At 46.6% G+C, this 22042-nt stretch overlaps 2 protein-coding genes across 2 annotated transcripts; both read left to right on the forward strand.

Annotated features, from left to right (window-relative positions):
- Positions 1-4433: 4433 nt before the first annotated feature.
- LOC120398532 (olfactory receptor 51G2-like) lies at positions 4434-5369 on the forward strand. Its single transcript, XM_039526036.1, has one exon. It carries the CDS (start codon positions 4434-4436, stop codon positions 5367-5369), a length of 936 nt encoding a protein of 311 aa, XP_039381970.1.
- Positions 5370-18429: 13060 nt separating this feature from the next.
- LOC120395837 (olfactory receptor 51G2-like) lies at positions 18430-19365 on the forward strand. The gene has a single exon (XM_039520582.1). It carries the CDS (start codon positions 18430-18432, stop codon positions 19363-19365), a length of 936 nt encoding a protein of 311 aa, XP_039376516.1.
- Positions 19366-22042: the final 2677 nt, after the last annotated feature.

A 22042-nucleotide genomic window follows, 5' to 3' on the forward strand; every position in this document is an offset into this window, starting at 1 on the left:
CTGGCCTCTCCAGGCAATGTTGTTACCCAACACAGCAGCAGGTAACACCACACACCCAACTAAGCTCCCTGAGTGTTTTATTCCCAAGTCACTCAAGGACAAACAGGAGACAACAGCCAATTTCCCAGCTCCCAGCCTTGCACCTTTGGTGGAGAATAAACCCAGATTTATGCCATCTTTCACTGCACAGGGATCTGTACCATGCAAACTCATTAATATAGGTCACTTTCCACTCAACGTGGGATAGATGGGCAACGGTCTTTGTTTACAGAGCTGAGATTATGGATCCCCCAGAGAAACTGGAGGCTTGTCATCTACGTGTCCCTCATAGCGTAAATAAAGGTTTAACTGACGGAGTCCATGGCTGCACTCTGGGTATGGAAAGGTCAAAACTTCCCAACCAGTCTATTACTGGGGTATTGTGCCCATCAGCTACTCTAACCAGCCTTCCCATCTCTGTGCAGCCCCCTCCACCCTGTACAACGCCTCTGCAGCAGATCCTGCGGGCAGTGGCTGCTGTGACAGGCCCTGATAGCACATATCTGATGAACCTGTGCTAGCAGGGAGCTGGAGAGGGTCCTAGAGCAGTTGTGGAGGCCCAGAGATGGTGGGTGGGGGGCCTAGCTACCAGTGGATCACTGAGATCTGTGCATAACTTTGGGGATCCCTGGATCCTGTAGCAACCTGTTATAGCTCAGGGAGAATTGCAGGACTGCAAGGTCATCAAGTCCAGACTCCCGTGATCATGGAAGAGCTAAGTCTTATCTATACGATTCCTGACAGGTGTCTGTCTAACCTGCTCTTAAAACTACAATGATGGAGATTCTACAACCTCCCTGGGCAATTTATTCCACCACTTAACCACTCTAACAGAGAGGAAGTTTATATCCTACTGGAATGATCCAAGGAAGTTTCCAAGTATGCAGCCTTGTAGAATCTCCCTTTCCTAGCTTGCACTCTGGGTGTGTAATTCAGGACAGGAGGCTGTCTGGGAGAAATCTGATCCTCTATTATTGATTATTATTATTATTTATTTCAGCAAGATCACGTCTGTGACAGCATCATTGTTACTGCTCAGCTGCCCCCGAGGTAGCCAGGTGACTAATCAGAACAATATGAACAGTGATGACAAGCCCGGATTCCAGGAATAGAGCCTGCACCAGGGCTGGCACTGCAGTCACGTTGGGTAGGATCACCAGGCGTCCCCTGTGATTTTGCCTTCTGTAGTTTGCCATTTGCCATGAGCGGATTAAAGCTGGTGCACACGAAGCCAAGCAGCTGAGGTTCCCTGATGGCCCAGTGGCCCCCAAGGGAATGTGCAGACATGCTTCATAAAGGCAGTTGCCTCCCTGTCTGAACAGATACTGCCTGCTGCCTGTGCAACTTCTTCAGTGACTCCTTGTCCTTAAGGGTGAAAACCTCTGGTGTCAGCGGCTCCCCTTCTACCAGGAATTGGGTAAGTTGTCAGGTTTCACTATCTTTAAAATGCAAATGAAGGGAAAAGGCTACAAGGTGTTTCCATTGGCAGATATTCTGTGCAGTGCCAGAGGACTCAGCTGGGCTGTCAGGGTGACTCAGTGAAGGGCTGGTAGCGCTGGGGAGCTTGGGAACCCCTCCCCTACACCTGCCCATGCTCCTCAGGAGATTATTGAAGCTGCACACAAATCTAACATCCCAAACAAGCTTGGAGTGTTAAAAAACTGCAATTTCCTGAATGAGGCTTTCTCAGTGGAGGTGCAGTGTGCTCTGGGCCCGATCCTGCCAGGGGCTGAGTGATAGGAGACCACATGGAATATCAGTTAATGGTTTATTTCCTCCTGGAAATTTAATCAGCAAATGCATTTTCAGAGGTTTTATTATTTGGGTCAGTTATGAACGCAGGTATTCAGAGCTGTGCTGCTCTGTGGTAACAGGTCAGATAGGGGATATTTCTGTTTCCTGAATGGCTGAGGGCTCTAGCATCTCTGCTCTGTAGATACCACTAAGAGCCACAGGACTAACTGCATCTCATCCCTCTCTCTGGTCTCCGAGTGCCAGATGTCAGGGAAAGTAACCTTCCCTCTCATGGGGTAGAATCTCGCAATCCTCCTACACTCAGACGCTGTCCTGTGGTTCTTCCTTTAGAAAGTCTGTGACTAGTGGTGAGCTGAGTGACCAGCCAGCCTTCCCAAACCAAACTACTCTTTAATCTGAACAGTAGCAATAAAGCGTAACATGGGAGAACTGAAAGGGTTTCAAACAACAGTCTGTACATGTCTCTGACCCCCACGCTCTCCCACTCTGAATGGGACCCAGGCAGATCAAGGCCTTCAGACATCCCCAGAGCTTCTCACAGCAGCTGACCCACTTCTGCACAGATTCCCATATGTGGTAAAACAAGCTGTGTGATGTGGCTGGAGCCTGGAAATAGGCTCTTCCCAGCTTGTAGTTCCAGTTCTGTCTTTCGACCGCCCTGAAGTGCTGACTGAGTGATGGGTTTTCTTGAGCTGTTACTTGCCTTCCTGCTTGTTTTCCAGCAGCCTGCTGCTAAACTGAGATGAACCGTACTGGTTTCTCGCAATACAGCCATAACTTAAACATCCCAACAATTAACCCACTATAGCGCTACAGCAAACATCCCAAGAAGTGGGTTTAACATTTCCCTTCATTATGGCAGCTCAGCTACATATCTGACAGTATGCCAGTCCCGGGTGCTATGGGTTTTATGAATACAGGAGAGAGGGAGGGAGAGAGAGAGAGAGAGCAATGGATTACTTTCCTGTGGGAAATGAAGTTCCATTTCCATGAATACTCATTCATTTGCCTTTGAAATTCCTGTAAACCCTCCTCATGCCTGAATAACACATCTGGGATATGTACTAATGAGTAAGAGCTCAGGGAATGAATATTTTCTATACTGACCCCAGTGCCTGTTACCACTCCGGATACAGGCTACAGACTGACAGAACAGAACCTGAGGAGAACCAGTCAGCTATTAAGCCAGGGACAGAGGAGCTACTAGACTTTTGTTTGTTGACAAGTGACTGAACGAGCAGTGAGACGCTGCGATCTTTTCAGGTTCTGAAGAAATCCCAAAGATAGACGCTTGCATGGAGAGAGGATGCAGATCCTATGAGGATAAAATGAGGCCCGTAGGATGATTGAATTCCCTGGAATCAGTCAACATTGGCCAGTCAAAGAACTTCAGCTTCTCTTGGAGGGATTCCTCTAGGTCAGAATGTATCAATGGGAGTGTTTGGTAGAGAAATTTGATAGGGCCTGGTTCTGGTCAAATTTACACACATAAATCTGGAGTGATGCATTTGAAGTCATTATTCCTGAATTAAGAAACTGGGCTTAAGAATTTATCCCTCTACTGCAAAGAGACAGTGGCATAACATAGAACCTGAGGAGAGGAGAAAATAATATATATAAAAATTAGGCAAGGAAACCATGGGTGGTGGTGAATACCCACCTGGGGCAGGCAAGCCCAAGCCCCGCCCCTTCCAACCAAGGCCCCACCCCTTCGAATTCCCCCCCGCCCATGGAGCCAAGCCAGATCCCACCGCAGCAAGAAGCCATGCCCCAGACCAGTGCCCCAGGCCCGGAGCAGCCCAAATTCCCCAGCCTCCCACCTCCCAGGATGTGGCCCAGCCCCAGCCTTTCCGGCCCTGGAGCGCGGAGGCTGGGCAGCCACGTGGACCAAGCTGCCAGCACCAGCACCAGACCAGAATTGCTGTCCTTACCCTCCGCCTGTGAAGGAAACACATTAACAAATGGCTTCAATGCAGGACAGATAAATACAATGACCGTTTTCACTATGCACTTGCCATGTGTTTACACACATGTCATGGTACAATGGGCCGCACTCCAAAATGGAGGGCAAGAAAGGGTGTCAGTGGAAAGGTCACAATTGTAAAATCACACAGCACTCAAGTAGGCTGCCGAATTCCCAGCCACAAGATATCAGTGGGCCCAAGAGCTTAACAGGTTTCAAACAGGGACTGGATGTTTATATGGGTAAGCAGAAAATCCAATTACAGTTGTGAGGACTTAACAGAAAAGCTCGTAGAAGGGCTTTAAACCTGCCTCATTTATACTACAATATATGTCTAATTAGTGGGTCTTGGGGAGAAACTTTCCTTGGGAGCAGTTTATCTCATAGCTGCCTATTTCAGGGCTTCTTTCACTTTCTTCTGAACCATCTGGTACTGGGCATAGGATACGAGGCTCGATGGACTACAGGTCTGATCTGGTCTGACACTGCCTATGTTCCTATCGATGGTGCATATCCAAGACCATGCTTTCGCTTATCTTCCTTGAGCTCCTGGAAGTCTCTAGACTTGCAATGAGAGCAGAAAGATGTCTCGTTAAATATCATCTAGTCTCATGGATTGTTTTTTTTTCCTTTCAGGAAGGATATTTCAAAACTCTTTGGACCTGTCCAGTATATTATGTCAGTTGTCAATTACACCAAATTTAGCTCTGCAATGTTCCTTCTCACCGGGATACCTGGGCAGGAAGACGTCCATCTCTGGATCTCTGTCCTCTTCTGCTTAGTGTATGTTATTTCAATAGTAGGAAATTCGGTCATTCTGTTCATTATAAAAACAGATCCGAGCCTTCATGAGCCCATGTACATTTTCCTTTCCATGTTGGCTTTCACAGACCTTGCCTTATCGATATCAACCATGCCTACAACACTAGGTATATTCTTGTTTAACTCTAGGGAGATCAGTCTGGATGCTTGTTTTGCCCAGCTGTTCTTCATTCACTCACTTTCATTCACTGAATCATCAGTACTCCTGTTGATGGCATTTGATCGCTTCATTGCTATCTGTAACCCACTGAGATATGCTTCTATCTTAACCCTGCGAAGAATTGGACAGATGGGACTGGTGTTTGTGCTAAGAGGGGTTTCTTTAATATTCCCACTCCCCTTTCTCCTTAAACGGTTCCGATATTGTCGAACCAATGTCCTCTCCCATTGCTACTGCCTGCACCAGGATGTTATTAAGACGGCTTGTTCAGACATCAGAGTCAACTACATATATGGCTTCTTTCTTACAGTCACCGTGGTGGGGTTGGATTCACTGTTCATCTTCCTCTCATATGTGATGATCCTCAAAACAGTGCTGAAAGTCATGTCCCCAGCAGAGTGCCTCAGGGCCCTGAACACATGTGTCTCCCACCTCTGTGCTGTCCTGCTCTTCTACACACCACGGATTGGCTTGGGTGTGATACAGGGATTTTGGAAGGGCTCTCCTCCATTGCTCAACCTTCTCCTGGGCTACATCTCTCTGTTTGTCCCACCACTTATGAACCCAATTGTGTACAGTGTGAAAAGCAAACACCTTCGTGTGAGGATAATCAGGGTGTTCTTCAAGTGAGGGGTCAGTTCATCACTTGGCTTCAGCCCCAGTGACATGGGAGATGAAAAACACGGGCCATGACCACGCATTCTATTCAGGACCTTACATCCTAGATGACACGATCTACTGAACTCCACTCTGTAAAGAGAGGTTCAGACATGGTATAAGGCCTGGAAGAATGGGAGAGGGGCTGGTGAGGGAGGCAAACACACTGGGGGAAGGAGACCAAGGCAGGTAGCAGCTTTTACAATGTGTCTGTGTTCATGGAGAGCCAGTGGACCAGTGTGATGTTTGCTTATAAAGAACTGTATTGGTGCTTGCTCTGACCTCAGAATTCCTCTTGATAGAGTCAATAAAGAGAAGGGATGTGGATGTTGTTTCCCATTACACCTGGCCTGTCATCGTTCTGTCTCTGGTTAAACATCCGTGAGCCAGGGAAATAGCTGAGAGCTGTTCTGCAGTTCCAGTCCTCGCCCTTCCTGAGCACTCTGGGTACTGCATGATCCATGGGACTGTACCAGCTGTGCTCAGGAGCTATTTAAGTGACACAGACACCCCCCTTTCCCTGTGCCCTCAGCCTGGTGCATGTGACTGAGTCGTGTCAGAGACATGATTAAAGCAGGAGCCCCAGGCACAGCCATTTAGACAGCTCCTCTTCCATTGATGACTGTGCACCACGCACTTGATGAGTCTACCCCCATCTGAGTGTAATGCCACCGAGGCAGAGCAGTGCTGCATGTGTTATTAGGAAATTGGGAAGCTTTTGTGAATGACGGAGCCTATACAGGAAGGATGGGCTCCACCTAAGCCAAAATAGAACCAGATCTCTGGCACTTAACAGTGAGAAGGTCGTAGAGGAGTTTTTAAACTAAGGGCTGGGATGAAGCTGACAGGTGCAGACGAGCACGTCGTTTGGACAGTGACATCCATTAGAGAGGATAGACTAATGGAGATTCTCTATGTCCTAGTAAGGAGGAGAGGATGGAAGATGATAAAATACAGGTAGGATCTGTTGAGAAACAATCAAATAAAAAAAAGTCCCATTCAATTACATTATGTAATGCAGAAAGCTAAATAATAAGATGGGTGAACTGAGTGCCGCATATTAAATGAGGGTATTGATACAATAGCCATCACAGAAACTTGGTGCAATGAGGATAGTCAATGGGACACAGTGATCCCAGGGTACAAAATATATTGAAAGAACAGAATAGGTCATGCTGGTGAGGGAGTGGCAAATGAAGTAAAAATCGTAAATGTACCAAACTGTACCTTGGAATTTCTATGGGTGTAAATTCCATTTTCTAATAATAAGAATATAGTTGTAGGGATATATTACTGACCACCTACCCAGGATGGTGATAGTGACTGTGAAATATTTATGGAGATGAGAGAGGCTATTAAAATAAAAAAAAATCGATAATAAAAATGGGGGATTTCAACTGTCCCCATATTGATTGGGTACATGTCACTTCAGGACGGGATGCAGAGATAAAGTCTCTTGACATCTTAAATGACTGCGTTTTGGAGTAGCTAGTCCTGGAACACGCAAGATGTTGTGAAGGTCAAGTCTATAATAGGGTCCAAAAAAGAACTAGCTCAATTCATGGATGACAGGTGCCTCAAAGACTATCAGCCAGGATGGGCAGGGATGGTGTGTCTAACCTCTGTTTGCCAGAAGCTGGGAATGGGCGACAGGGGATGGATCACTTGATGATTCCCTGTTCTGTTCATTCCCTCTGGGGCACCTGGCACAGGCCACTGTCTGAATACAGGATACTGGGCTAGATGGACCTTTGGTCTGACCCAGTATGGCCTCTGTAGAGGTGGATAATAGCCCTGCCCTGCCTCACAGAGGTGGTGAGAAGATAAATACATTTAAAAAGTTCTGTGTGAATGAGGGTCAGACACACAGGAGTCCTGGCAAGAGACTCAGACTCAGATTCCCTCCCTGTCCCCTCTGTTTGTGCTGCCCTAGCAATGCAAAGGGGCACAAATGGGACTCAGCTCCCCCACAGAAGCACAACAAGCTCCTAGCCCAGCCCAGCCCGTTCACTGTAAGGCAACCACCTTTTCAAAGGAAAACGCAGGACACATGCAGAAGCCCCGTCCCCTCTGTGACCCGCAACTATGCTCCTCTTCTTCTCATTTGAGGCCTCCTCTCTGCCCCATCCCTTCCCCCAACACCCAACTACTGCTCCTCCTCTTTACCTGAGACTCCATCCTCTCTTCAGGAGAGAAGCCAGAGCTGGGCCATGGTGAGGGCTGCTCAGGGATCCAGAGCCTCTGTGAAGATCCCCAGACCCTCCACCTGTTCTTGGCATTAGACGGAAGGGCCCAAATTGTGTCCCCAGCCAGTGTCCCCAGCCCCCAAGATGCACCCTCTAGGGAAGGTGGAGAGTCCGGACTCCTTGTAGCTGTCTGGGCTCCCAGGGCCCCTCTTACCATTGCCTGGCGCCTGCCTAGCTGGGAGTAGGAGTCTTGGTGGAAGTGGTGGAGTAGGGGGAAGGGCCTGGTGTGAAAAGATGAGGCAGGAGATGGGGCCTCACAGCGGTGGCAGGAGGATAAATACATTCCAGGTGCTCAGATACTCTGAGACCCTAAGATCAGGGCTGTGTCAGGGTTCCACAGAGCAACACCTCTGACATTGGTCTAGAAAAGGCTTTTTACCACAGCCCCTGTGACAGCTGCTTCTGGGAAGCCCTGTGACACCAGCACCTTGGTGTGTGTGGCAAATGTAGGGTGCTCAGGAGTAACAGTGAGGGATAGGTTGTGGATTTATGAGGGAGTGTTGGAGTGTCACGGGATGGCTGAGAAGTTCAGCACAGTTACCGGACTGGTGTCTGAGGTTAGATTTGGAGTGTCATGGGTTCTAACTGTCAAACAATGGAGCAACAGACCCGGGGGCCTCATCGTAGACATCTGTCTGGGAGAAAGCTGTCTCAGGGTAAGGGTCAGCGTCACACCTTGACCCCATAACACACTGAGCACAGAGCACAATGGTGACTGGGTCCAGGCTCACAGGGTTTCAGCAGAGGCTGCTTCCACAAGAAAGGGGCAAACAGATGGGAAGATTGTCATAAACATACAGCTAAGGGTAGCATCAAATCCCTCTTTACCCTGTAAAGGGTTAATTCCTCTTTTACCTGTAAAGGGTTAGAAGCTCAAGTACCTGGCTGGCACCTGACCCAAAGGAACAATAAGGGGACAAGATACTTTCAAACTGGGGAGTGGGGGTGGGGGAGGCTTTTGTCTGTCTGTTCCATGGGGCTTTGGCCAGAGCAAGCCTCCAACTCCTATATCATTGGTAAGTATTTTGCAAGGAAATGTGTTAGATTTACATTTAGTTTGGCTTGTGATTTCCTTTGTAGGAGGAGGGACGGTTATCCCTGGTTTTGTAACTTTAAGGTTTTGCCTACAGGGGAAATCCTCTATGTTCTTGAGTCTTTTGTTATTCTGTAAAGTACTTACCATCCCGATTTTACAGAGGTGATTCTTTTATCTTTTTTTAAATTAAAAATCTTCTTTTCAGAACCTGATTGATTTTTCATTGTTTTAAGATCCAAGGGCTTGGGTCTGTGTTCACCTGTACCAATTGGTGAGGATATTGTTCTCAAGCTCCCCAGTAAAGGGGGTGTAGGGTCTTGGGGGATTATTCTCAAGCTAGCCCAGGATAAGGGCTTTAGGGGCTTGGGGAGATATTTGGGGAAGGGAGGGCTCCAAGTGGCCCTCCCTAAATGTTTGTTTAAGTTATTTGGTGGTGGCAGCATTACCTAATTCAAGGTACGAGGAAGGATCTGTGTCTTGGGGAGTTTTTAACCTTAGCTGGTAAAAATAAGCTTAGGGGGTCTTCATGTGGGTCCCCATGTCTGTACCATAAAGTTCGGAGGTGGGGAGGGAACCCTGACAAAGATGGTCACGGGGAAACTAGGCCGGGTACCATGAGCTCTTTGGCATCCCAAAAGAATGTAAGTTGGGCCAATCTGTTCCTCTATCTCCAGAGCAAAGCCCGTCTAACTTAGCTTGCAGTGATATATGAGACAGATGAGTGCAGACATATGACAGCTGCCTGGTATTTTTAACGACTTTTCCTAATGCTTTTTTTCTGCTTGTTAATAAACCTATTTGTTTTAGGGAGGCTGGGGTGACTGTATAGTGCTGGTCACAAGCGCCGGAAGGGAAGAAACTGAGGTGTCCAGTCAGACCTGCATGGTGAGAAGCATTTAGCATAGATGGGGTATTGTTCCCAGTTCAAAGAGTGGAACAATTATGAGATTCCCCCAAGGACAGGAGAGTAAAGGGACCATGTATCCTTGTTTTACTGTGACAATACCAATTCTTCTTAACGAACAACTATTCTTGAGTTCCTTTCAATATTCACAATAGCAACTTGTTCAAGTTACAGCCAAGATAAAGATCCACTCAAGACAATGATACATAGAGTCATAAAATTAAAGGCTGGAAGGAGAGAATAGATTATCTAATCCAGAGGTTATCAAATGGGAAAAGGCGGGACCCCCTTTGGAGGTGCAGAATGTATTCATAGAGGAGGGATGTAACAAGTTTTAGAGAAAAAGACCTTCCTGTGCACATCAGGTGTGATGGTGACTTTTAAATAGGCTCCAGATGTGATACGGGCAATACAGGCCTAAGTTCAGAACCAAGCAAATTGAATGAAACTCTCATTGTTTGATCATTTTTTCAGATTCAGCTTGGGTATGTAATTCAGTGAGAAAATGGGATGCTTATGGATTTACATCCTCAAATGGAGCTCCACCTAAATACGCATCACGGTTACAGAATATTGGCAAACTGCCTGTGAAGTATCCACTCTAGAACAGCGACCCATAATTCAGAAGGTGCAAGATCCTAGTAAAATAGGGCCATATGCTCAGGAAAATCATCATGCTGATTTATTAGCCAAAAAAGCTTGTTGGAACATCTCTGAGGGTGAGATGTCATCTGTAATCACTTTCTTACTGTACTAGGCATAGACTTACATGTTTTATGTTATTTTGCTTGGTAATTCACTTTGTTCTGTCTGTCACTGCTTGGAACCCCGTAAACCCTACTTTTTATTTAATAAAATCACTTTTTACTTATTAATTAACCCAGAGTCTGTATTAATACCTGGGGGAGGGAGACAAATACCTGGGCATATCTCTCTACCAGTGTTAGGGAGGGCAAAACATTTATGAGTTTACCCTCCATAAGCTTTATACAGGGTAAAATGGATTTATTTGGGGTTTGATCCTCATTGGGAGTTGGGCATCTGAGTGTTAAAGACAGGAACACTTCTTAAGCTGTTTTCACTTAAGCCTGCAGCTGTTGGGGGGATGCAGTTCAGACCTGGGTCAGGGTTTGCAGCAGGCTAGCATGTCTGGCTCAAACAAGGCAGGGCTCTGAAGTCCCAAGCTGCCAGTGGAAACAGGCTCAGTGGTAGTCTCAGCACATCAGTTGGCAGTTCCCAAGGGGTTTCCTGTGAGCCAACCTGACCCAATAATAAGCGAGAAATTCCCTGTGCAAACCCCACAACTGGCATCCGGAGGTCACAGCTGCACCGTAGGAGGCTTAGCCTGTCCTGGCATTCTATATCCACCACCTATGGTTCCCAATACTCAGTTAGCTTTTCTTTTGGCTGCCTCTGCACATTGAGCAGAGGTTTTCAGAGAACTATCAACAATGACTCCAAGGTCTCTTTCTTGAGTGGTAACAGCTAATTTGGAACCATCATTTTGAATGTAAAGTTGGATTTATATTTTTACAATATGCATTACTTTGCATTTGTCAAAAAAAACATGTGTTCCCCCAGTCACCAAGTTTTCTGAGATCCCTTTGTAACTCTTCACAGTCAACTTTGCAATTAAGTATATTGAATAATTTTGTCTCGTCTGCAAATGTTACCACCTCATTGTTTGCCCCTTTTTTCAGATCATTTATGAATATGTGGAACTGCACTGGTCCCTGTACAGATCCCTGTGGGACATCATTAGCTACCTCTCTCCATTCTGAAACTAACCATTTATTCCTACTCTTTGTTTCCTATCTTTTAACCAGTTACTGAGCCAGGAGAGAACCCTCCTTCTTACCCCATGACTGCTTATCTTTCTTAAGAGCCTTTGTTGTGGGACCGTGTCAACTGCTTTCTGAAAGTCCAAGTACACTGTATGCCCTGCATCACCGTTGTCCATGTTTGTTGACCTGCTCAAAGAATTCTAATAGACTGATGGGGCATAATTTCCCTTTGCAAAAGCCGTGCTGATTCTTCCACAACAAATCATGTCCATCCATGAGTCTGATAATTCTGTTCTTTACTATAGTTTCAATCAGTTTGCCTTGTACTGAAGCCAGGATTACAGGCCTGTAACTGCTGGGATCACCTCTGGAGCCTTTTAAAAAAAATCAGTATCACATTAGCTATTTGCCAGCCATCTGGTACAGAAGCTGATTTAAGTGATAGGTTCCACACCACCGTTAGTTGTTCTGCAATTTGATATTTGAGTTTTGCAGAACTCTTGGGTGAATATCAACTAAGCTACCTGAGTGTTTTCTTCCTAAATCACTCAAGGACAAACAGGAGACAACAGCCAATTTCCCAGCTCCCCGGGCTTGCACCCTTGGTGGAGTATAAACCCAGATTCATACCATCTTGCACTGCACATAGATCTGTATAAGGCAAACTCATTAATATAGGTCACTTTCCACTCAACGTGGCATAGATGGGCAACGGTCTTTGTTTACAGAGCTGAGATTTTCGATCCCCAAGAGAAATTGGAGGCTATTCATCTGCCTCTCCATCATGACATAATGAAGGTGGCACTGACGGAGTCTATGGCTGCACTCTGGGTATGGAAAGGTCAATACCTCCTGACCAGTCTACGGCTGGGGTATTGTGTTCATCAGCTACTCTAACCAGCCTTTGCCCCTCTGTGCAGCCCCCTGCATCTGGTCCAAGGCCCCTTCAGCAGATCCTGTGGGCAGTGGCTACTGTGACAGGCCCTGGTAGCACATCTCTGATGAACCTGTGCTAGCAGGGAGCTGGAGAGGGTCCTAGAGAAGTTGTGGAAGCACAGGGATTGGGCTGCCCAGCTACCAGTGGTCACTGAAATCTGTTATAACTGGATCCTGGGTCATCCTGTTATGCCTCAGGGAGAACTGCAGGACTCAAGAGGTCATCAGGCCCAGACTCCTGTGATCATGGAAGACCAAAGTATTATCTAAACCACTCCTGACAGGTGTCTGTTTAACCTGCTCTTAAAAATTACAATGATGGAGATTCTATAACCCCCTGGGAATTTATTCCAGCACTTAACCACCCTAACAGAGAAGAAGTGTATATCCTACTGGAATGATCCAAAGAAATTTCCAACTCTGCAGCGTTGTAGTCTCCCTTTCCCAGCTTGCACTCTGGGAGAAATCGGATCCTCTATTATTCATTATTATTCATTATTATTACAAGTATTTATTTCAGCTGGATCACAGCTGTGACAGCATAATCATTACTACTCAGCTGCCCCCGAGGTAGCTCTGTGACTAATCAGAACCATACAAACAATGACAAGAAGCCCAGATTCCAGGAACAGATCCTGCAGCAGGGCTGGTTCAGCAGTCCCGTTGGGTAGCACCACCCACAGCCCCTGTGATTTTGCCGCCTGCAGTTTTCCATTGGCTGTGACAGGGGTTACAGCTGGTGCACTCTGAGCCAAGCAGCTGAGGTTCCCTGATGGCCAAGTAGCCCCCAGGGGAATGTGCAGACGTGCTTCATAAACACAGTTCCCTCCCTATCTGAACAGATGCTGCCTGCTGCCTGTGCATCCTCTCCGATGACTCCTTGATCTTTAGGGTGAAGACTTCTGGTGTCAGCGGCTCCCCTTGTAGCAGGAATTGGGTACGTTGGCAGGTTTCACTGTTTTTAAGATGCAAAGTGAAGGGGAAAGGCTGCAATCTGTTTCCATTTGCAGATGTTCTGTGCAGCGGCAGAGGACTGAGCTGGGCAAAGTGAAGGGAACAGGCTGTGCAGTTCCAGAGGACTCAGCTGGGCTGTCAGGGTGACTCATTGAAGGGCTGGTGGGCTGGTAGCCCTGGGGAGCTTGGGAACCCCTCCCCTACAACTGCCCATGCTCTTCAGGGGGTTATTGAAGCTGCACACAAATATGACATGCCAAGTGAGCTTGGAGTGATAAAAAAACCGCAATATCCCAAATGAGGTTTTCTCAGTGGGTCCCATTTCTGGAGGTGTAGCGTGCTCTGGGCCCCATCCTGCCAGGGGCTGAGTGAAAGGAGACCCCACAGAATATCAGTTAATAGTTCAAAAATTGCCACAGGTTTATTTGCTCCTGGAAATTTAATCAGCAAATGCATTTTCAAAGATTTTATTATTTGGGTTGATTATGAAGGCAGCAATTCAGAGCTGCGCAGCTCCATGGTAACAGGTCAGATAGGGGATATTTCTGTTTCCTGAATGGCTGAGGGCTCTAGCATCTCTGCTCTGTAGATACCACTAAGAGTTACAGGGCTACCTGCATCTCGCCCCCCTCCCTAGTCTCCAGATGTCAGGGAAAATAACCTTCCCTCTCATGGGGTAGAATCTCATAATCCTCCCACCCTCAGACAGTGTCCTGCAATTCTTCCCTTTGGGAACCTGTGACTAGTGGTGAGATGAGTGACCAGCCAGCCTTCCCAAACCAAACTACTCTTTAATCTGAACAGTAGCAATAAAGCGTAACAATGGAGAATTGCAGGGTTTTCAAACAACAGTCTGTACACGTCTCTGACCCCCAAGCTCTCCCACTCTGAATGAGACCCAGGCAGGGCAAGGCCTTCGGACATCCCCAGAGGTGTCTGTGCCTGTCAGTCTGAAGAGCACCTCAGCAACAGCTGCCCCACCTCTGGAGAGACTCCCAGCGCTGACAAAAAAAGCTGTGTGATATGGCTGGATCCCAGTTATAGGCTCTTCCCAGCTTGTAGCTCCGGTGTTGTCTCTCAATCTCCCTGGGGTGGTTAGTGAGCGAAGGCTTTTCCTGAGCTGTTGCTTCCCTTCCTGCTTGTTTTTCAGCAACCTGCTATTAAACTAAGAAGAGCCACAATGTTTGCAGCCAATATAACCATAATGTCAGCATCCCAATAGTTAACCCAATATAGCTCTACAGCAACAGCACAACAACTGGATTTAACATACGCATTCCTTATGGCACCTTAGCTCCATGTCTGACAGTATGCCATTCCCCGGTGCTATGGATGTTATGAATACAGGACAGAGACAAAGAGAGAAAGAGGGAAAAAAAACAGAGAGAGAGAGCAATAGACGACTTTCCTGTGTGAAATGAAGTTCCATTTCCATGAATACTCATGCAATTGACTTTGAAATCCACTTCCTGGAAACCGTCACCATGGCTGAATAACAGGTGCTGGGGTTACTCTGTACAAGAGAGTGAGAGCTCAGGGAATGAATATTTTCCATACTGATCCCAATGGCTGTTACCACTCTGGTTACAGGCTGCAGACTGACAGAACAGAACCTGAGGAGAACCAGTCAGCTATTAACCCAGGGACAGCATTGCTACTAGACTTTTCTTTGCTGCCCAGCGACTGATTGAGGGCTGAGATGCTGCAATTTGTACAGGTTCTGAAGAAATGCACATGACAGACAGTACATTTTAAGTCATACAATTATAGAATCATGGGGTTGGAAGAGATCTGAGGAGGTCATACATTCCAATCCCCTGCTCAAAGCAGGACCAACACCAACTAAATCATCCCAGCCAGGGCTTTGTCAAGCTGGGCTTTAAAAATCTCTAAGGATGGATATTCCACCACTTCCCTAGGTAACGCATTCCAGTGCTTCACCACCCTACTAGTGAAATAGTGTTTCCTAATATCCAACCTAGACCTCCCTCACTGCAACTTGAGACCATTCCTCTTTGTTTTGTCATCTGTCACCACTGAGAACAGCCAAGTTCCATTCTCTTTGAAACCCCCCTCCAGGTAGTTGAAAGCAGCTATCAAATCCCCCCTCACCCTTCTCTTCTGCAGACTAAATAACCCCAGTTCCCTCAGCCTCTCCTTGTACGTCATGTGCCCCAGCCCCCTAATTATTTTTGTTGCCCTCTATCACATCTCTATCCTGAGAAATCATCTCTGAAAGAAGATCAGAGGAGAAAGAATGGCTTCACATGTGTGTACTAAAGTACAGATATGTAAATGTTATGCCAAGCCTTTTCATTGTAATAAAAATATTACAAATAAAAAAATCATGACATGCAGGTATATCGAAACCCAGCAACAAAGTTGTTGGAATCTCTACAGGAAGGAACATTACTAAGTTTACTAATTAATGGTTTTAGCTCTAGAAAGTATTTCAGCAGTACTCCAAGTACTGTTTGCAATGGTTTGTGTTATTAACTGTATGTTTAGTGAACAGTTTTATCATTCTGTCTCCTGATAACTGACCAAAAGCTGTTTCTAACACTTATATTCAGAGTTGTGCACTCAATCACTCTGCAATACAGGTGCAACACTTTTAAAGAAGTCCTAAAAGAACCGAAGTGCTGGTCAGTGTTTCAGCAAAGAAGCAAAGAGTAAAGCTAAGGTGCAGGAAAGGGGAGTGTAGTAAGGGTTGTATGTAATTTACACCTATCATCTCGTACATGAGCATGGCTGAAGTAACTTGCACCCTCAATTGGATATTAGTGTGAACCTAGTGTTTGCACTACTTGCCCATTTGTGACGCCAACCCCTCCCCTGCCAATCTGACTATGTTAGCTTGTAACTTGCCAAATATCTACAGACCCTTGCATGGGGAGAGGATGCAGGTCCTGTGAGGATAAAATGAATCCTGCAGGATGATCGAACTCCTTGGAGTCAGTCAGCTTTGGCCAGACAAAGCACTTTATGTCAGAGTGTATCACTGGGAGTATTTGGTAGAGAAATTTAATCGGGTGCGGGTCTGGTTGAATTTACACATGTAAATCTGTAATGATAGAGTTGAAGTCATTATTACTGAATTAAGAAATTGGCCCTAGGAATTTATCCCTCTACTGCAAAGACACAGTGGCATAACATAGAACCTGAGACATGGAGAAAATAATATATATGTATATATAAAAATTAGACAAGGAAACCATGGGTGGTGGTGAACCCCCATCTGCGGCAGGCAAACCCCCATTCCCACCCCTTCCACCTGAGGCCCCATCCCTTCCATGGAGCCAAACCAGCCCCCCAGCGCAGCAACAGGCCATGTCCCAGACTAGTGCCCCCAGCCCCGAAGCACCCCCGCCTCCCCTCTCACTCCCCCCCACAGTGTGCAGCAGCCCCCACCTTTCCGGCCCTGGAGCGTGGAGGCTGGGCAGCCACGTGGACCAAGCTGCCAGCAGCAGCACCAGACCAAGAGCAGCCTGCATTCCCTTGCCTTCTTACCCTCCGCCCATGAAGGAAAGACATTAACAAACAGCTTCAATGTAGGACAGATAAATACAATGACCATTTTCACTATGCACTTGCCATTTATATACAGGTCATGGTACAATGGGCCACACTCCAAAATTGAGGGCAAGAAAGGGTGTCAGTGGAAAGCTCTAATTTGCCTAATTTGGCAATTAATTTGGCAACTGATCTTTGATGATCAGCAGGTAAGTATGCCCCGTGGTCTGTGATGGGGTGTTAGATGGGGTGGGATCTGAGTTACTACAGAGAATTCTTTCCTGGGTGCTGGCTGGTGAGTCTTGCCCACGTGTTCAGGGTTTAGCTGATCACCATATTTGGAGTAGGGAAGGAATTTTCCTCCAGAGCAGATTGGCAGAGGCCTGGAGATTTTTCGCCTTCCTCTGCAGCATGGGGCACGGGTCACTTGCTGGAGGATTCTCTGCACCTTGAGGTCTTCAAACCACGATTTAAGGACTTCTATAACTCAGACATAGATTAGGGGTTTGTTACAGGAGTGGGTGGGTGAGATTCTGTGGCCTGCATTGTGCAGGAGGTCAGACTAGATGATCATAATGGTCCCTTCTCACCTTAAAGTCTATGAGTCACAACTGTAAAATCACACAGTGCTCAAGTAGGCTGTGGAACTCCCAACCACAAGATATTGTTAGGCAAAAATATCGCCCCCCTCCCCCAAGAATCAGGCAAGCACAGACAATACTGAAAGGGGTTTGTTCACACTACTGAAAAGACTCAAAAGCAGCTTCGGAAATATGGTGCCACAGAGGCCAGTTATATACATTTTCTTATTAATTCATTTGCATTTATTTGTACATACAGAGACAGATGTTACAAATCAAGAGAGAACCCTGAACAAAGATAAAAATAGGAACAGTACTCCCACAAAGAGGTTATCCTAATTTCATCAAAGGTTTATGACTACCTTGTGGGAGAAGGAGGCACGGTGGGAGGGTAGGGATGAGTGCTTACAGATATTCGGTGAGCTATGAAGGGAGGGTTTGTTCTGTTCTAGGAGCTGAGTTTCTAGGCGGGCATTGACCATATAAGCTTATCAATTGTTTACAATTGTCAATGTCCTTGCTACTAAATTCTACTAAAACATTCCTGCTTGTTCTGTTTTTTTATCTTAGTTGTTAGCTAAATTTTAACTTTTTCTTAACAATATCAATAGGCTGAAGAGCTTAACAGTTTTCCAACAGGGACTGGATGTTTATTGCAGAAAATCCAATTACACTAGTGAAGACTTAATAAAAAAGTTCTTAGATGGGATCTAAACCTTCCTAATTTATACTACAATATATGTCTAATTAGTGGGCCTCGGGGAGAACTTTCCTTGGGAGCAGGTTATCTCATAGCTGCCTATTTCAGGGCTTCTTTCACCTTCTTCTGAACCATCTGCTACTGGGCATTTGATTCTAGGCCAGATGGACTAAAGGTCTGATCTAGTCTGGCAATGCCTATGTTCCTATCGATGGTGTAAATCCAAGACCATGCTTTAGCTTATCTTCCTTAAGCTCCTGGGAGTCTCTAGACTTGCACTGAGAGCAGAAAGATGTCTCGTTAAATATCATCTAGTCTTATGGATTGTTTTTCTTTCAGGAAGGATATTTCAAAACTCCTTAGACCTGTTCAGGACATTATGTCAGCTGTCAATGACACTGAGTTTAGCTCTGCAGTGTTCCTTCTCACTGGGATACCAGGGCAGGAAGACGTCCATCTCTGGATCTCTGTCCCCTTCTGCTTAATGTATGTTATTTCGATAGTAGGAAATTCAGTCATTCTGTTCATTGTAAAAACAGATCCAAGCCTCCATGAGCCCATGTACATTTTCCTTTCCATGTTGGCCATCACAGACCTTGCCTTGTCGATATCCACCATGCCTACAACACTGGATATATTCTTGTTTAACAACAGGGAGATCAGTCTAGATGCTTGTTTTGCCCAGCTGTTCTTCATTCACTCACTTTCATTCATTGAATCATCGGTACTCCTGTTGATGGCCTTTGATCGATTCGTTGCTATCTGTAACCCACTGAGATATGCTTCTATCTTAACCCTGCCAAGAATTGGAAAGATGGGATTGGTGTTTGTGCTTAGAGGGGTGTCTTTAATATTCCCACTCCCCTTTCTTCTTAAACGGTTCCGATATTGTCGAACCAATGTCCTCTCCCATTGCTACTGCCTGCACCAGGACGTTATTAAGACGGCTTGTTCAGACATCGCAGTCAACAACATCTATGGCTTCTTTCTTATAGTTACCGTGGTGGGGTTGGATTCACTGTTCATCTTCCTCTCATATGTGATGATCCTCCAAAGAGTGCTGAAAGTCACGTCCCACGCGGAGTGCCTTCGGGCCCTGAACACGTGTGTCTCCCACCTCTGTGCTGTCCTGCTCTTCTACACACCACGGATTGGCTTGTCTGTGATAAACAGATTTTGGAAGAGCTCTCCTTCATTGCTCAACCTTCTCCTGGGCTACATCTCTGTGTTTGTCCCGCCACTTATGAACCCAATTGTGTACAGCGTAAAAAGCAAACACCTTCGTGCGAGGATAATCAGGGTATTCTTCAAATGAAGGGTCAGTCCATCACTTTGCTCCAGGGCCAGTGACTTGGGAGATGAAAAACACAGGCCACGACCACCTATTCTATTCAGGACCTTACATCCGAGATAACATGATCTACTGAACTCCACTCTATAAAGAGAGGTTCAGACATGGTATAAGGCCTGGAAGAATGGGAGAGGGGCTGGTGAGGGAGGCTAACACACTGTGGGAGGGAGACCAAGGCAGGTAGCAGTTTTTACAATGTGTCTGTGTTCATGGAGAGCCAGTGGACCAGTGTGATGTTTGCTTATAAAGAGCTGTATTGGTGCCTGCTCCGACCTCAGAATTCCTCTTGACAGAGCCAATAAAGAGAAGGGATGTGGATGTTGTTTCCCATTACACCTGACCTGTCACCGTTCTGTCTCTGGTTAAACATCCGTGAGCCAGGGAAATAGCTGAGAGCTGTTCTGCAGTTCCAGTCCTTGCCCTTCCTGAGCACTCTGGGTACTGCATGATCCATGGGGCTGTGCTCAGGAGCTACTTAAGTGACACAGTCACCCCCCTTTCCCTCTGCCCTCAGCCTGGTGCATGTGACAGAGTCGAGTCAGAGACATGATTAAAGCAGGAGCCCCAGGAGCATTTAGGCAGCTCCTCTTCCATTGATGACTGTGCACCACGCACCGGATGAGTCCACCCCATCTGAGTGTAATGCCACCGAGGCAGAGCAGTGCTGCATGTGTTATTAGGAAATGGGGAAACTTTTGTGACTGAGGGAGCCTATACAGGAAGGATGGGCTCCACCTACGCCGAAATCAAAGCACATCCCTGGCTCTTAACAGTGAGAGGGTCGTAGAGGAGTTTTTAAACTAAGGGCTGGGATGAAGCTGACAGGTGCAGACGAGCACGTCGTTTGGACAGTGACATCCATTAGAGAGGATAGACTAATGGAGATTCTCTATGTCCTAGTAAGGAGGAGAGGATGGAAGATGATAAAGTAAGGTAGGATCTGTTGAGAAACAATCAAATAAAAAAAAGTCCCATTCAATTACATCATGCAATGCAGAAAGCTAAATAATAAGATGGGTGAACTGAGTGCCGCATATTAAATGAGGGTATTGATACAATAGCCATCACAGAAACTTGGTGCAATGAGGATAGTCAATGGGACACAGTGATCCCAGGGTACAAAATATATTGAAAGAACAGAATAGGTCATGCTGGTGAGGGAGTGGCAAATGAAGTAAAAATCGTAAATGTACCAAACTGTACCTTAGAATTTCTATGGGTGTAAATTCCATTTTCTAATAATAAGAATATAGTTGTAGGGATATATTACTGAGCACCTACCCAGGATGGTGATAGTGACTGTGAAATATTTATGGAGATGAGAGAGGCTATTAAAATAAAAAAAATCGATAATAAAAATGGGGGATTTCAACTGTCCCCATATTGATTGGGTACATGTCACTTCAGGACGGGATGCAGAGATAAAGTCTCTTGACATCTTAAATGAGTGCGTCTTGGAGTAGCTAGTCCTGAAACACGCAAGATGTTGTGAAGGCCAAGTCTATAACAGGGTCCAAAAAAGAACTAGATAAATTCATGGATGACAGGTGCCTGAATGACTATCAGCCAGGATGGGCAGGGATGGTGTCTCTAGCCTCTGTTTGCCAGAAGCTGGGAATGGGCAACAGGGGATGGATCACTTGATGATTCCCTGTTCTGTTCATTCCCTCTGGGGCACCTGGCAGAGGCCACTGTCCGAATACAGGATACTGGGCTAGATGGACCTTTGGTCTGATCAGTATGGCCTCTGCAGAGGTGGATAATAGCCCTGCCCTGCCTCACAGAGGTGGTGAGAAGATAAATACATTAAAAAAGTTATGTGTGAATGAGGGTCAGACACACAGAAGTCCTGGCAAGAGACTCAGACTCAGATTCCCTCCCTGTCCCCTCTGTTTGTGCTGCTCTAGCAATGCAAACGGGCACAAATGGGACTCAGGTCCCCCACAGAAGCACAACAAGCTCCTAGCCCAGCCCAGCCCGTTCACTCTAAGGCGACCAGCTTTTCAAAGGAAAACGCAGGACACATGCAGAAGCCCCGTCCCCTCTGTGACACGCAACTATGCTCCTGTTGTTCTCATTTGAGGCCCCCTCTCTGCCCCATCCCTTCCCCCAACATCCCCCTCCTGCTCCTCCTCTGTACCTGAGACTCCATCCTCTCTTCAGGAGAGAAGCCAGAGCTGGGCTATGGTAAGGGCTGCTCAGGGATCCAGAGCCTCTGTGAAGAGCCCCAGACCCTCCACCTGTTCTTGGCATTAGATGGAAGGACCCAAAATGTGTCCCCAGCCAGTGTCCCCAGCCCCTGGGATGCACCCTCTAGGGAAGGGGAAGAGTCCGGGCTTCCTGTAGCAGTCTGGGCTCCCAGGGCCCCTCTTACCATTGCCTGGCTCCTGCCTAGCTGGGAGTAGGAGTCTTGGTGGAAGTGGTGGAGTAGGAGGAAGGGCCTGGTGTGAAAAGATGAGGCAGGAGGTGAGGCCTCACAGTGGTGGCAGGAGGATAAATACATTCCAGGTGCTCAGATACTCTGAGACCCTAAGCTCAGGGCTATGTCAGGGTTCCACAGAGCAACACCTCAGACATTTGTATATAAAAGGCTTTTTACCACAATCCCTGTGACAGCTGCTTCTGGGAAGCCCTGTGACTC

The sequence above is a fragment of the Mauremys reevesii genome, linkage group 1 (genome assembly GCF_016161935.1).
Source record: "Mauremys reevesii isolate NIE-2019 linkage group 1, ASM1616193v1, whole genome shotgun sequence".
Taxonomy (NCBI): domain Eukaryota; kingdom Metazoa; phylum Chordata; order Testudines; family Geoemydidae; genus Mauremys; species Mauremys reevesii.